The 13,270-nt window shown below is 27.8% G+C and overlaps 1 protein-coding gene across 1 annotated transcript in view; it reads right to left on the bottom strand.

Moving 5' to 3' along the window:
- Positions 1 to 12,842, bottom strand: part of LOC119662132 — a 38,389-nt gene extending 25,547 nt beyond the window's left edge. Inside the window, exon 1 of the mRNA XM_038071688.1 lies at positions 12,540 to 12,842. Within this exon, the coding sequence (XP_037927616.1) occupies positions 12,540 to 12,606 (67 nt within the window). The 5' untranslated portion in view covers positions 12,607 to 12,842. The remainder of the gene's footprint in view (positions 1 to 12,539) is intronic.
- Between the last annotated feature and the right edge of the window lie 428 nt (positions 12,843 to 13,270).

Raw genomic sequence — 13,270 nt, 5'->3', positions numbered from 1 at the left:
ATAATAAAAATAATAAAAATAATTTCAACTTCCATAAACTAAAATAAATGAAAATAAATGAAAATAAATGAGATACAGCTCAGACAAAATTTAAAATAAGTTCGCAACACTTTTGCAAATTGTTATGATTATTGGTTAGTTTTTTTTTTTTTTTTGTTTGTTGATTTTTGGACTTTTTGCGTACAGTTCCCGAAACAAGTTTGTTTCAGCGAACGCTCATAACGCATACAACTGCATCAGCATCATCGACGGCGGCTATCACTGCATCTCAAACTGAATTCAAATCGAAATGCGCCTGCAGTGGCGATACCGCAGCCGCAGATACATTGGTCATATAATGCACGATTGGCCGCTTGATTGGTTATTCTGAGACACGCAATGCACTGCACTTGTACGCACAAGTATGCCAAAAGGCAGCCAGATTTTGTTTTTAATATACATTTTAACTATAAAATTTATTTAATTTTTTTAATTTTTGATTTTGTGAAAATTATTTAATTTCAACGTTACGTACCCTAATATTATAGAATGCATACAAATCTACTAAAAGAACTGTTTTAATATATATTTTCATACCAATCATGAAGCTACTCAATGCAAAAGTTCTTCACCAACTCTTTATGTTCCTTCAAGGCAACTACCTAACAATAATATAGCGAACACTACACATGGTTGGTTGATTGATTGCAGTGGCAGGCCATTAGATAACTTACATGCACCTCAATTAGCGATTTTTCGCCATTTACCTATCACATACCTCGCAAAAACCCTAGTATAGAACAAGCCTAGAAGTATAAAAGACTAAATCCATCCCGCCGAATTTAGATAATTTAATAGATCTTTCGTATTCACCGATGAACAGTCCAATAAACCATCAAAGATGTATCTTCCTAAGAATCTATATATTCTTGATGCCAAATCCGGGCATTCACAGAGAAAATATATTATGGTTTCTTTTTCCTGCGAGTTTCCACAACTCCTGCAGTGAGAAATGAGAAAGCCAGTAAGCCTTGCAGTGTTCACACGATCTTTTTTGATGAGTTCTGAGGATCTATTTTTACTATAGGTGGACCATATATAAACTAGTACCACCAGCGACACATCCAGGGAAGCACCAGAGCGGGCTAAATTATTAGCTTTACCGTTCCCTTCGATGTTCCTATGTCTAGAAACCCAAATGAACGTGATATCAACCAATCGATTTAGTTCTCTACATTCCTTATAAATTAAATTAATACCTTATAAAACTGGGAACTCACTCTAACAAAGCTTTTCAATTTTATAGAGAGGAGACTAGGTCACAAAACAAATGCTAAAAACTAAAAAATTAAAAATAAACCAAATTTTCTTTGGTTCACTTGTGCTTAGACTACAGTCTAAGCCACTCTGCATAGGTTCGCTATCTTATAACAGATATAAAAATAGGACTCGGTGAAATTGATTTATCGAAGAAATTGGGTGTGAAGAAATGGTCTATCTAAGTGCTTGAAGGAGACACATTAGGTCTTTAGAACGGAATGCATAATCCCTTAACTTAATAGTAATAATAACCAGCAACTGGTTATCTTTTATATTTCGACCCTCTTTATATATTTTCGACTCTCAGGATGTAAACTAATTAATATTAAAAAATATTCCTTCATCAGGTTTTTAGTTCCTTTGTCCATATTGCTTTATATATTATTATTATTATTAATATAATTTTTTTAGGTATCTATAATTTTATTCGCTGATGTCTCTTTAAATATACATAGCATATAAAATATTGGATTTGTAAAGAAAAGAATGAAGTTACAAGTCACATGTTATTGCCTTGCCCGGCATTGATGTAAAAGCGAAAAACTACATTTTCTTTTAAAGTAGATTTTTTTTGTCGAATGTGTCGCGTCTTATAAGGATAACAAAACTAGAAGCGTTCGAACAGTAATGAAGAAACAACAGCTAGAAAAATTTGATTAATTTATTAAAATATGGCTGACCATACAACGCTGTTTCGTATATTGCCAAGTATTCATCATCTGTGATTTTAGGAAATATTCGAATTTTTATTTAATTAGTTTATAGTCTGTATATAATTTGTTGGACAGTTTCTTTTGTTAACTTAATATTATACTATTTTTATATAAGCTGTTATCTTATATCAGATAAAACGCGATAATATAGGTTCAATAGTACAATTTATCGAGGAAATCGAATTCAAGAAAATATTCCAAAGCCATGAAAAAAACAACACAGTTCAAAATTCCTTAATTTAATAATAGTATTCACTACATACCCTTTTGTTTTAGTAGATCTCTAAGTCAGAATGCAAAATTCTTTAATTTAATAACAATATTGACTATATACCCTATTGTTTTAGTAGATCTCTTAGTCGGAGTGCAAAATCCTTTAATTTAATAACAATATTGATTATATACCCTATTGTTTTAGTAGATCTCTTAGTCAGAGTGCAAAATCTTTTAATTTAATAACAGTATTGACTACATATCCTATTTTTTTAGTAGATTTCTAAGTCAGAGTACAAAATCCCTTAATTAAATTAGAATATTGACTATATACCCTATGATATTTTAATAGGTCTCTAAGTTGGAATGCATAATCCCTTAATTTAATAACAACATCGACTATATACCCTAGTATTTTAGTAGATCTCTAAGTCAGAGTGCAAAATTCCTTAATTTAATAACAATATTGACTATATACCCTATTGTTTTAGTAGATCTCTAAGTCAGAGTGCAAAATCCTTTAATTTAATAACAATATTGACTATATATCCTATTATTATTTTAGTAGATCTCTAAGTCGGAATGCAAATCCCCTTAATTTAATAACAATATTGATTATATACCCTATTGTTTTAGTAGATCTCTTAGGCAGAGTGCAAAATCCTTTAATTTAATAACAGTATTGACTACATATCCTATTGTTTTAGTAGATTTCTAAGTTAGAGTACAAAATCCCTTAATTAAATTACAATATTTACTATATAGCCTATGATTTTAGTAGGTCTCTAAGTCGGAATGCATAATCCCTTAATTTAATAACAACATCGACTATATACCCTAGTATTTTAGTAGAACTCTAAGTCAGAGTACAAAATCCCCAAATTTAATAATAATAATGACTGTATAACTTATTATTTTCTGTACGTACCGGTATTTTTTTTTCTTTAGTGTCCCTTTAACACACACTTGCCGTAAAAAATATTCTTCACATTTGTGGGAAACGTGAACTACTTAATTATTTATGCCTATTATATATGTATATGATGTATATACATAAGTACATATATATAGAGACATTAATTGGAAAATTAATGGTAATAGAAAAATATAATTTGTACTTTTTATTTTGCAGTACAAATTGTATAGTTTGTTTATTTAATTATAATTACTTCAAGAAAAATTGTCTTCCTTGGGAAAACGTACTATTATCTCAACTATTTATTGTTATGTTTTTAACTAGTTGAAAGTTGTTTATTGTTGTTTTCACTGTTATTTTATTATTATTAATTCGGTGCATTGAACTCTAACAAAGACAGCGAATTTCACTTGTAGTTTCTGTAGCGCGGAAACTCTCAAACATTAATTTCATATGAAAATTTTTTTTTTATGGAAAAAGGCAGTGCAAATCAAAGAAAGTGAAATGGAAAGAAATTAAATGAAACCCACGATTATTGAGGTATATAGAGGTATTCACACTGTCTTGCAAATTTATTACAAGGTACGTGAAATGCACAGATTGCGCGAACTTGCAATGAACGACAACAAAATACATGAAAAAACTTTCTTGCATTTGCTTGCAACCTTGCTATACCGAAACACATGTATATGTATATGCTTGCAACAACACAAAAAAGAAAAAAACAGCTGTTTTAATATCTGTTGCTTTTCATATGAATGTGGTGTGCTGTAAAAACAGCTGTTTCATTTTGTTGTTGCAATTTTGCAAAAGAGGTGTTCTCACGTTCTTGCAATTTTAGTATAGCATTCTTGTATTTCCTGCACCTTGCAATGACTTTGCAAAACAGAGTAGGGGTATACACTCTGTCTTCCAAAGTGCTTGATATGTAGGAGTGGTATGCTAAAATTGCAAGAATGCGAGAACACCACTGTTGCAGAATTGCTATATCAAAGTAAAACAGCTGTTTTTGCAGCACACTCCATCCACATGATAAATAAACAAAGAAAATGTGAAAACAGCTGTATTTTTTCCTTTTTTTGTTTGTTGCAAACATATATACATGGGTTTAGGTAAAGTATGATGGCAAGCAATTGTTGTCAATTGCAAGCTCGCGCAATCTATTCATTTAGTGCATCTTGCAATAAGTTTGCAAGTCAGAGTATAAATACCCCTGTTGAATACCTCTTATATTTAAGCACTTAACCTAAGGTAGTCTCTGCATACGGCCAGTCCCGATAAGTAGTCCGTAAAATGTACATAAAAGACATGTAAATAATTGCATTTTAAAGTGAAACTAGTGTAATCGGTAATGGACTCTTTGTTTATGCATTTATCATTTTAAAGGTTTAATGGGCCTGTGTGGACTTACATATACCTATGTATGTCATAAAAAGTAAATGACAATTTTGCCACAGAAAATTTCAAAACTCATTTTATGGGAATTTTTTCCACTGCTTATGTGGGAAAATTGCTTTATTGCATGTGACGAGCACTTGCACAATATCCACAACCGATAAAAATAATATACATACATGTACATATAGATGTGTATAGCTATATATGTATAGTTAAGTATATATGGTTTTATGGTAAAATAATTATTACTTTAAAGTATAAGTAAAACTATTTGTAAAATGAAATTTTTATTTTTTTATTTTATTTTTTTTTTTATTATATATGCAAGTCTAAATACCATTTGTAAGCGAAACGGAAAGCAACAAATCAATTATTATTTATTTTTAAGTAATGCATTTTAGGAAAAATATGGTATTAGCTGCATGCTTTGTCATAAAAGTAATTTAATATATCATGAAATATATCATTTAAATATATCTTAATAATTTTTTTGAAGCAATAAAATGATAGAAAAATAAAAATTATTTGAAAAAGTCAGCAAGAACAATGTCATTGCAGAAATATTTCTATAATTTTTAATCTTAAAAATTTTATGAAAATATTTGTCATCTTAGAAAAGAGAAATGTGTAGAGAATTCATTTAAATAAAAGAAACAAATAAATTTTATTAAAAATATTTTTGTATCTTTCCATTTTGTTAAAAAAAAATGACATCAATTTAATTGCAATTTTTGCTGAATAAGTCAAACAAAAGAGACGAGTAGAGGAAAGGAGAAAAAATATTCCATTAGTCACATACAATGCAATTATTTAAATAAATTCAAAAATGTTGCTTTCTTTTTACTATCTAACTTCAATTTCATTAAATGTTCAATTTTTCCATTTATGAATTCTTTTATTTTTCCATTAAATGCGAATATGCGGTTGTACCCTCCATGCGGAGGACAGATTATAGATTCAACCATTGAAATAAATTTCCTCTATCATGCTTCAGTTTCTACTCTCCGCTATGTGTACAGACGGATGGTTGATGGCTGATGTGCTATTTCGTCCATTCAGTTATTCTATCGTTCAAACTATACCCAAAGCGGCAAGGGGATGAACCCACTTATATTTATATACGTAAACTTCATGTTATTTGCGTGCCTTGTCTCTGCTATTGAAAAACATTTCTAGCTACTTGCTACTGGGTTACTTATGAGAGCAAGTGAAATGATTCCACAGTGACATCAATTTCATCTAGTAAAAAAGCAAAAATGCGACAAATACTTCAAAACTTCTAAAAATAAATTTCATACTTACGAGTACAAGGGGTGTTTGAGAAGTTTTGCATCCTACGTAGAGAGTAACATTTCTAAAAAGTTTTCCTTATTGATTATGTAGAGATTTCAATATCCCGGAGAAAGAAATTATGTTAGAATGTTATAGAAGCACTATTTTAATTTCCCTGGCCCCACAGTTTGACAATAGATTTTAATTAATTACAATATTCTAAACAATTTTTTCTACTGCACTATATATATATAATAGAAGTAGATCGAAAAAGGGCCAGAAGTGTCTCCGATATGTATATTAACGAGAATGACTCTGTAATACAAGCCCCGATGCGTGAACTTTTTAGATAAACATATATACACTCACTATTACGGTGATGAATAAATTATGAAGTAATCGAGTAAACTGTAAAATTACTACAGCCTTTTAGTCTAGATTAGTTAAAAAAAAACAATTAAGCTTCTCAGTTTCCATAAAGCTTCAATTCGTTTGCTTACTGGAGTATTAATGCGGCATTATAAAATTGCACCAATGCTTCAACTGAAGTGCAGTTCCAAGAAGTAGGCAATGCAAGAGTTGCCACTATATAGAGGAAGTGGTGTCGATTAATCTTTATCTATGTGCTCGCCCAGCACTGCACACAACGCCGTTCCAATGTCTCGGAAACCATTTCTTCGCCAGTCTAATAGAGTAAACGAATTAAGACTTGAAGGGTCTTCTTCACTTCATCTGGAAAAGTAAATGGTTTAGCAATTATGACATGGGGTACCATTTTAAAAAAAATGGTTAGTATAGTTCGCCTCCTCCTGGTAACTTTAAGAGTATTACAATGACAATACTTTATTTGCATTAAAATAAAATTATGTGGCTTCCATCCGTAACTAGTACATGCAATTTAAACATTAATTATACAAACGACGATTTAACAAAAAGTAGTGGCTACAGAATAAAGTTTAAAGAATGAGATAAATCGACACATTGCATAAAAAAAGAAGTTATGTGAAGAAGAAGAAATGTGAGTACATGTATTATCTCCATTTTTCTTTTACATATGGTAACGTTTTTCAGTAACTGTAAGATTCTGTTCATTCAACACTTTCAATTATTCCGCAAATCTTCTCGAGATAGTTGATTAACAAGATTATAATAATTACTGTCGTCAAAAATAGTAGACTCAATCTTTCATGCTATCAACACAATAATTCTCTTCTTTAAATGTCGATCTTCAGATCTCTGATGTGTATTGGTAAATCCATTATTAATGAACAGCTTAATGAACATTCTTACAAAGCCTTAAAAATGCTTTAATAATTTAGTTTCTTAGCAAACACTACATTGGATGTAGTAGAAAGCAATCGTATACCTAAACCCTTATGCAATATCTCCTAACAAAAAACCTATAACTATATCAAGTTTAATTATTTCAATTCGCCCATCGTCCAATACTATTTGATGCAGTTAATGACAAGTTTACGGTCATCCAGCGTGATCTCCATTAGCGCGGATAGTGTAACCACGCTTGAACTCTGTCTTTTATATACATTTTTATTCATATATGTAATCGGACAATGAAAAAAATTATTAAAAATAATTTTACAAGCATTGTACATAAAATTTATATAATATTTACAGTGCAGCACCTGTTTCCATGCGCAAAACTTTTAGAAGACCCTACGTAAATAATGAAACCTAGTTTTTATGCTGCCAAACAAATTGAATCAAACATATTATATTATGTTTGTTAAAACTTTAATAGAAAAATTATTCAAATAAATAGCTATAAAGGAGAATTTTGACAAAATTGTAAATATTATATAAACATTTTTCATATTCATTAACAAAATAATAAATTCAAAAAAAATTTTACTTGAGTTTTAATAATTTTACAATTTTTTAAATGTAAATAAAACGAAAAGATTCCTTCAATTGAATTTTTAAAAATATTAAGAAACATTGGTCCCAATAGATCTCTAGATCGAGATAAAGTAGTGCCTTCTCCAACAACTTGATCAAGCAACAATTATCATTTTTAACTTAAAACAACAAGTTCATTTTCTAAAGAAACCGACTTATATATCGCCTAAAAGTACAAACTTATGTTGAATCCATTCCTATGAATCAACAATTTATCAGGCTGAAATATATAAAAATCGAAATGAGTGTGAGGGAATGTTTTCGCAGCAAGATAAAAGGAACTCATATTTACCTACTTTCGGATAGTCAAATAGCATTAACAGGTCTCTTTTCCATAACCTCTATATCGAAAATAGTAAATACTCATAATTGCCTAACCTTTCTCAATGCGTCCAATATATGACTTATTAGAATGGAAGGTCTAAATTTAAGATATGAAGGATTTTTTCAATGAAAAATTTTTTGAATCATTCTTTTATGGACACCCGTTATCTAGCTTAATTTTAAAAAAGAAATAATTTTAAAAAGGAATTATCTCCCTAAGTTAAGTATTTTAAAACGAAGCACCCTTGTATAGCATTCCATTAGTACCCTTGTATAGCATTCCAGTAATCAATTTGATGACTTATTCCAAAATGAAAAGTTCTTCAATAATGATTAGCTTTATAAGAAATAAGTTTTTAAAAAATTCTTTGAGAAGTGAATTCTTTCATAATAATATAAGGATGACAATAAAATAAATTTAGGTGATAATTGTGGTTTAACAATAAACTTTTATTGGCACTTAGCGTTAATTAAAGATACTGAATGGGATTGATTGAATGGGATCCTATTTAATTTTATTTAGACGAAATTTGATATGAAAAATCAAATATATATATTAATATATATTATGTCTTATCCTTTCGAGATTTTATTTTTTTAGCAATTGATTTTTAAATATAAATAAGTAAAAAATAGACACCTATTTTAAAAATAAAAAAAGTGAAGACCTCGCAACAAGTTTTATTTCTAATAAGAAATATCAGTTAAAACACCCCGCTTATCTAGGAAATCGAAAAAAAAACTTAGAGTACTATAAAAACTTAAACTGCAAAGTGGTTGCTTATGCGAATAACATAAACATCTCAAGATATCATTAATAAGATATAACGATAAAAAATGTGACTGCAGAAACAGTAAATTAGTTGACCTATATACCCACTTAATGGACTGCTTTTTCAAATCAGTACTATAACTGTTGTTGGGACAAGTGGAGATTACATATAAACGGACAATTAATATATATTTATAGTGGACATGAGAAGTTGCAATTAATAATTTAACACATGCCAATATAAAAACATTTTAAATATATTAGACATAATTGTAATTTAGTAACTCTATTATCAAAAGCACTTTACATAACCTATAGATATTCAAAAAATTTTATTTAAGCAGTTAATATATTTTCAACTGACTTCTCGATTGAACTGTGGGAAGAGCAAAATGACGTCCTCAAAATCAACTATATTCACGATTACAGCTAATGTGGTTATGTAGAAAAGATACATTCTTTTGTTAATTCAATAAGAAATGACCTATGCGACATAGTAGATTATATTTCTAAAGATAACAAAGACATTAAATAAAAAATGTGGTTTTTATTGTAGATATCATACATGATTTAACTAGACAAATTAGACTATATGAAACATTTTTTATAGATATAGTTGTAATACATGGAGAGTATCTTATTAATTATTATTAATAAGAATAATTCAATATAAAAATCGTGTTCTAATTCATTTTAAACCCTTTTTTTATTTAATCTTTGTTTTCATACTATTTTAAGAAAAAAATACACATTATTTTTTATATAAAATATAATAGAAACCATCATTTTATGTGTACTATATTATATATATACTTTTATAAAATATATTATTATATATAAAATAAAATTTATATATAAAATTATTTATGAAATTATTTTATATATATTATTTAATGTATATTGTTTATGTATTTTATTTAATATAGAATATATATACTCAAGAACTAAATCTAGTTCAATCTTAATTCATGAAATCATGGATATAGTACAATTACTAAAGAATACGAATTTTTAAGGTCTATTAAATTTTGGTAACATCCTATAAACCGGTTTATAAATTAATAACAAAATTCTATCTGTTCAATTTTCTGTTTTTTCTGTACATCTTCGATTCTCTTTAATCAAAAACTTATTAAACTAGCCACAAAAATATCTCAATCTTGGCACATTATAGCTATATAATGCTATCGTTAACTTAGAAAGGCTTCGATATATTAACCAAAGGATATTTACTTTACTTAGAATTATTTTTTGAGCCAAAAACAAATTCTATGAAAAATTTATTACAAGCAATTAGAAGTACCTGGTAAGTAGAATATTTAAGAGGTTTAAAAATTATAAAGACAAACATATCAAAATTCGAACTAAACCGGAAATTCGGTGAAAACCTCTTCACTTAATCTATGAATGAAACTGAAAACTCATATGTTCCAACAAAATAGATTGCCAAACTTAAACCATTGTTCGAAGATAATACACAATAAAATATATGTTATATTTATACAAATAATCTATAAATATTTAAAAACATTATGAAAACATTACTTTCACATATGCTATCAAAACCCACTTCAATAATAAATGAAACATATAAATAAAATGAATTAAATAGATTAGAGGTTCATTATATAAATAGACTTCTTAGATTAGGTTGTTTTAATTTATTTAAAGTTTCATGACTAGTAAATTGCTTTTAATAGCGTATTGCATTTTAATAGACACACTCAGATAATTTCAAGACCCCACTTCACTGTTAATAACTAGTAAAACTGGTTATACCTTCAAAATTTGGATCTCATCTGAAAAAGTATAACAGCCAAAAAACGGATTTTAATTTTTAAAAAGGATACATAAAATTATACATATCTTAAAACTCTACATATCAGCACAACAATTACCTCTAAAGGCAGTTAATATATGACACATCCACATTACTATATACAACATTATTCTGGAACACACTTAACGATTGTCTTTATACTTTAACTTTGGTCCCATATAAATTGTATGTCTTATTCCATTGATTTGTTCAATTCCTATACCCACAATCTTCACACTCTACTTAGAGAATATATATGGATACAATCTATTTTTCTTAGTTACATTATCTCTATCTTCAGTTGTGATATGGTCTGTCATATAAAATGGAACCTGGGAACACCAACTCCGTGTCAAAAGCAGGTATTTATTGTTAATATATTGAATATAAATATTATTATTATTATTATAATATTTCAGCAAATCATTTCTAAAAATGTTATAAGTATTTCTATAGTTTTCACTATTTTTGAATCTATCAGCAATATATATTTAAGGTCATCTATGACAGAAATTTGATTAAAAATAAACGTATATATGTGTTCCATTATTTAACGTCAGACATGAAAGTTGTTTTTAAATGAAGTAGCATAACCGGGAAAGTTATTCCTTAATCCGAGTAATGGAGAAAAGAATTAACTATATATAAAAAATTATATTTTATATTTAGTGCAATACAAATATAATAAATATGAACGTACGTGCTTAGAAGTGAAATTAAGGGCGTATCCTGATATACTGCAATAATAGATAAAAATCGTTTTTCCATTCATGGTCACTTTTTTATATTTATAACTATATATATATATACTAATATTCAATTATTAAGATAAATTTAAATAAATTTTAAATATAGCTTATAAATGTTCAAGTGAAAAAATTATGAATCGATGAAATGTATAGAAATAATATAAATCCGTATTGTTATATGGGTCTTAGACTTGGAGAAAAACTAATGCTGTCACCGACAAGCTACAAGTGTTTATAAATAAGTATTAATGACAGATATTCTACTTCTTTTGGCCAAAAGTGATTTCCAACGCCGACTAAACCAAAGAAAATGGAACTGAACTTCATCCTAAGAACTCAGAGTGTGTTGGCAGGGCAAGAGTTCGAGTCCTGGTACTTGTAGTCTCAAAAAAATAATTATTTACGAGCTGTATGGTCAGCCAAAAATTCAATTAATTAAAATAATATAAAAACGAATTTTTGTTCTTGTTGTTCAGTACTGTTCAAAAAACTTTTTTATTGATATTCACGTAAACTCTACAATGCAACTAGATTTGCTGTAAAAAAACTGATTCCAACTTATATTCAAGCCACAATTCTGAATGCAGCGCCGTAAGTTGATGCCATTCTAATGCTATGGATTCTTATCGTTTATATACTTGGTTATAAACCAACTCAACTGATTTCTACAAAATATTTTTGTTTTATAAAATTCCAAATTTAAATGTGAAATTCCTATAAATTTTGTTATAAAATTATTTACATTCGGTAAGACGTAGAAATGCACGCCGATTTCAGCTAGTATTACCCAAATTTTTTTTTGCAATTTTCACAAACTAATTTTAGAAATTGCTCTACTAAAATTTATTATAATTAAATTTCCGTCTTATATGCATATTTCAGAGAAAATTGTTTTTAATTATTTTTCATTCAAGTTTTGATGACATTTTAATTTTGATTAAGGGCGCAGTGTTAACGAACCAAATAGAGTTAGTATGGAAATAATTTAAAAGAAAATTTTTAATTTTTGACAGAATTGATATCCTTTCATTGATTTATAGACGTTTCCTGTGCTGACCTTGACAATGGTTCCGGTCACAAAAGCAACAAACGACTACAGCTCACAGCAAGAAAGGTGAAAGCTTAGGGAATAAATGATGACATTTACCTGTATTGCAGTCCAGCACCAGGGCCAGCAGGCAGGCAATTGCAATAATGAAACGGAAGGATTGCATTTTAATTAAAAATCCAAAAAATACCACAAATTTACAACATAAATTTTATGCAATTTTTTCTTTTTTTTATTTTTTTAAGTATATATTTTTTAAATATAATTGATATACACTGAGTTTATAATGAATTGTTTAAATTTTAAATTTATTTATTTGAAATATAAATTTATTTTAAAAATTTTTTTGCTAGTTATGTTTTCTTTTATTTATTTTTTTTAACACTAATATTTTATTTTCAACTGAAAACACAAGTTTTAAATATAATCCAATATTAAATCGTATTAAAAATTAATTTAAAATAATATGAAAAAAGAATATTTATTTTAAATAAATAATCTTTTAAAAGCAAATAAAAATTTTTAAAAAAGTTTATTATTAACCATTTGGTCAATTAACCCATAAAAAAACAAAATTATTATTAAAACATTTTTGGTCACTAAAACAATAAATTTATAAATAATTATCTATTTTCTAAGAATTAATTATTTAACAAAAATTGATATATCTTTAATAAAAAGATTTTTTTTTATTTTTTATAAAAATAAAAAAACTTTAAAGAATTATTAAAAATTCGCGCCAAACAACTCGTAAGACCACCGACACTAGTTATTCTGAAAGTTGTCGACTCGTTGACATCTGAAATCAAACTAACTGAATTCAACCAAAC

Source organism: Teleopsis dalmanni, chromosome X (genome assembly GCF_002237135.1).
Source record: "Teleopsis dalmanni isolate 2A chromosome X, ASM223713v2, whole genome shotgun sequence".
Lineage (NCBI taxonomy): Eukaryota > Metazoa > Arthropoda > Insecta > Diptera > Diopsidae > Teleopsis > Teleopsis dalmanni.
The sequence above is the reverse complement of the archived record's forward strand: the minus strand, read 5'-3'. Positions and strand labels throughout refer to the sequence as shown.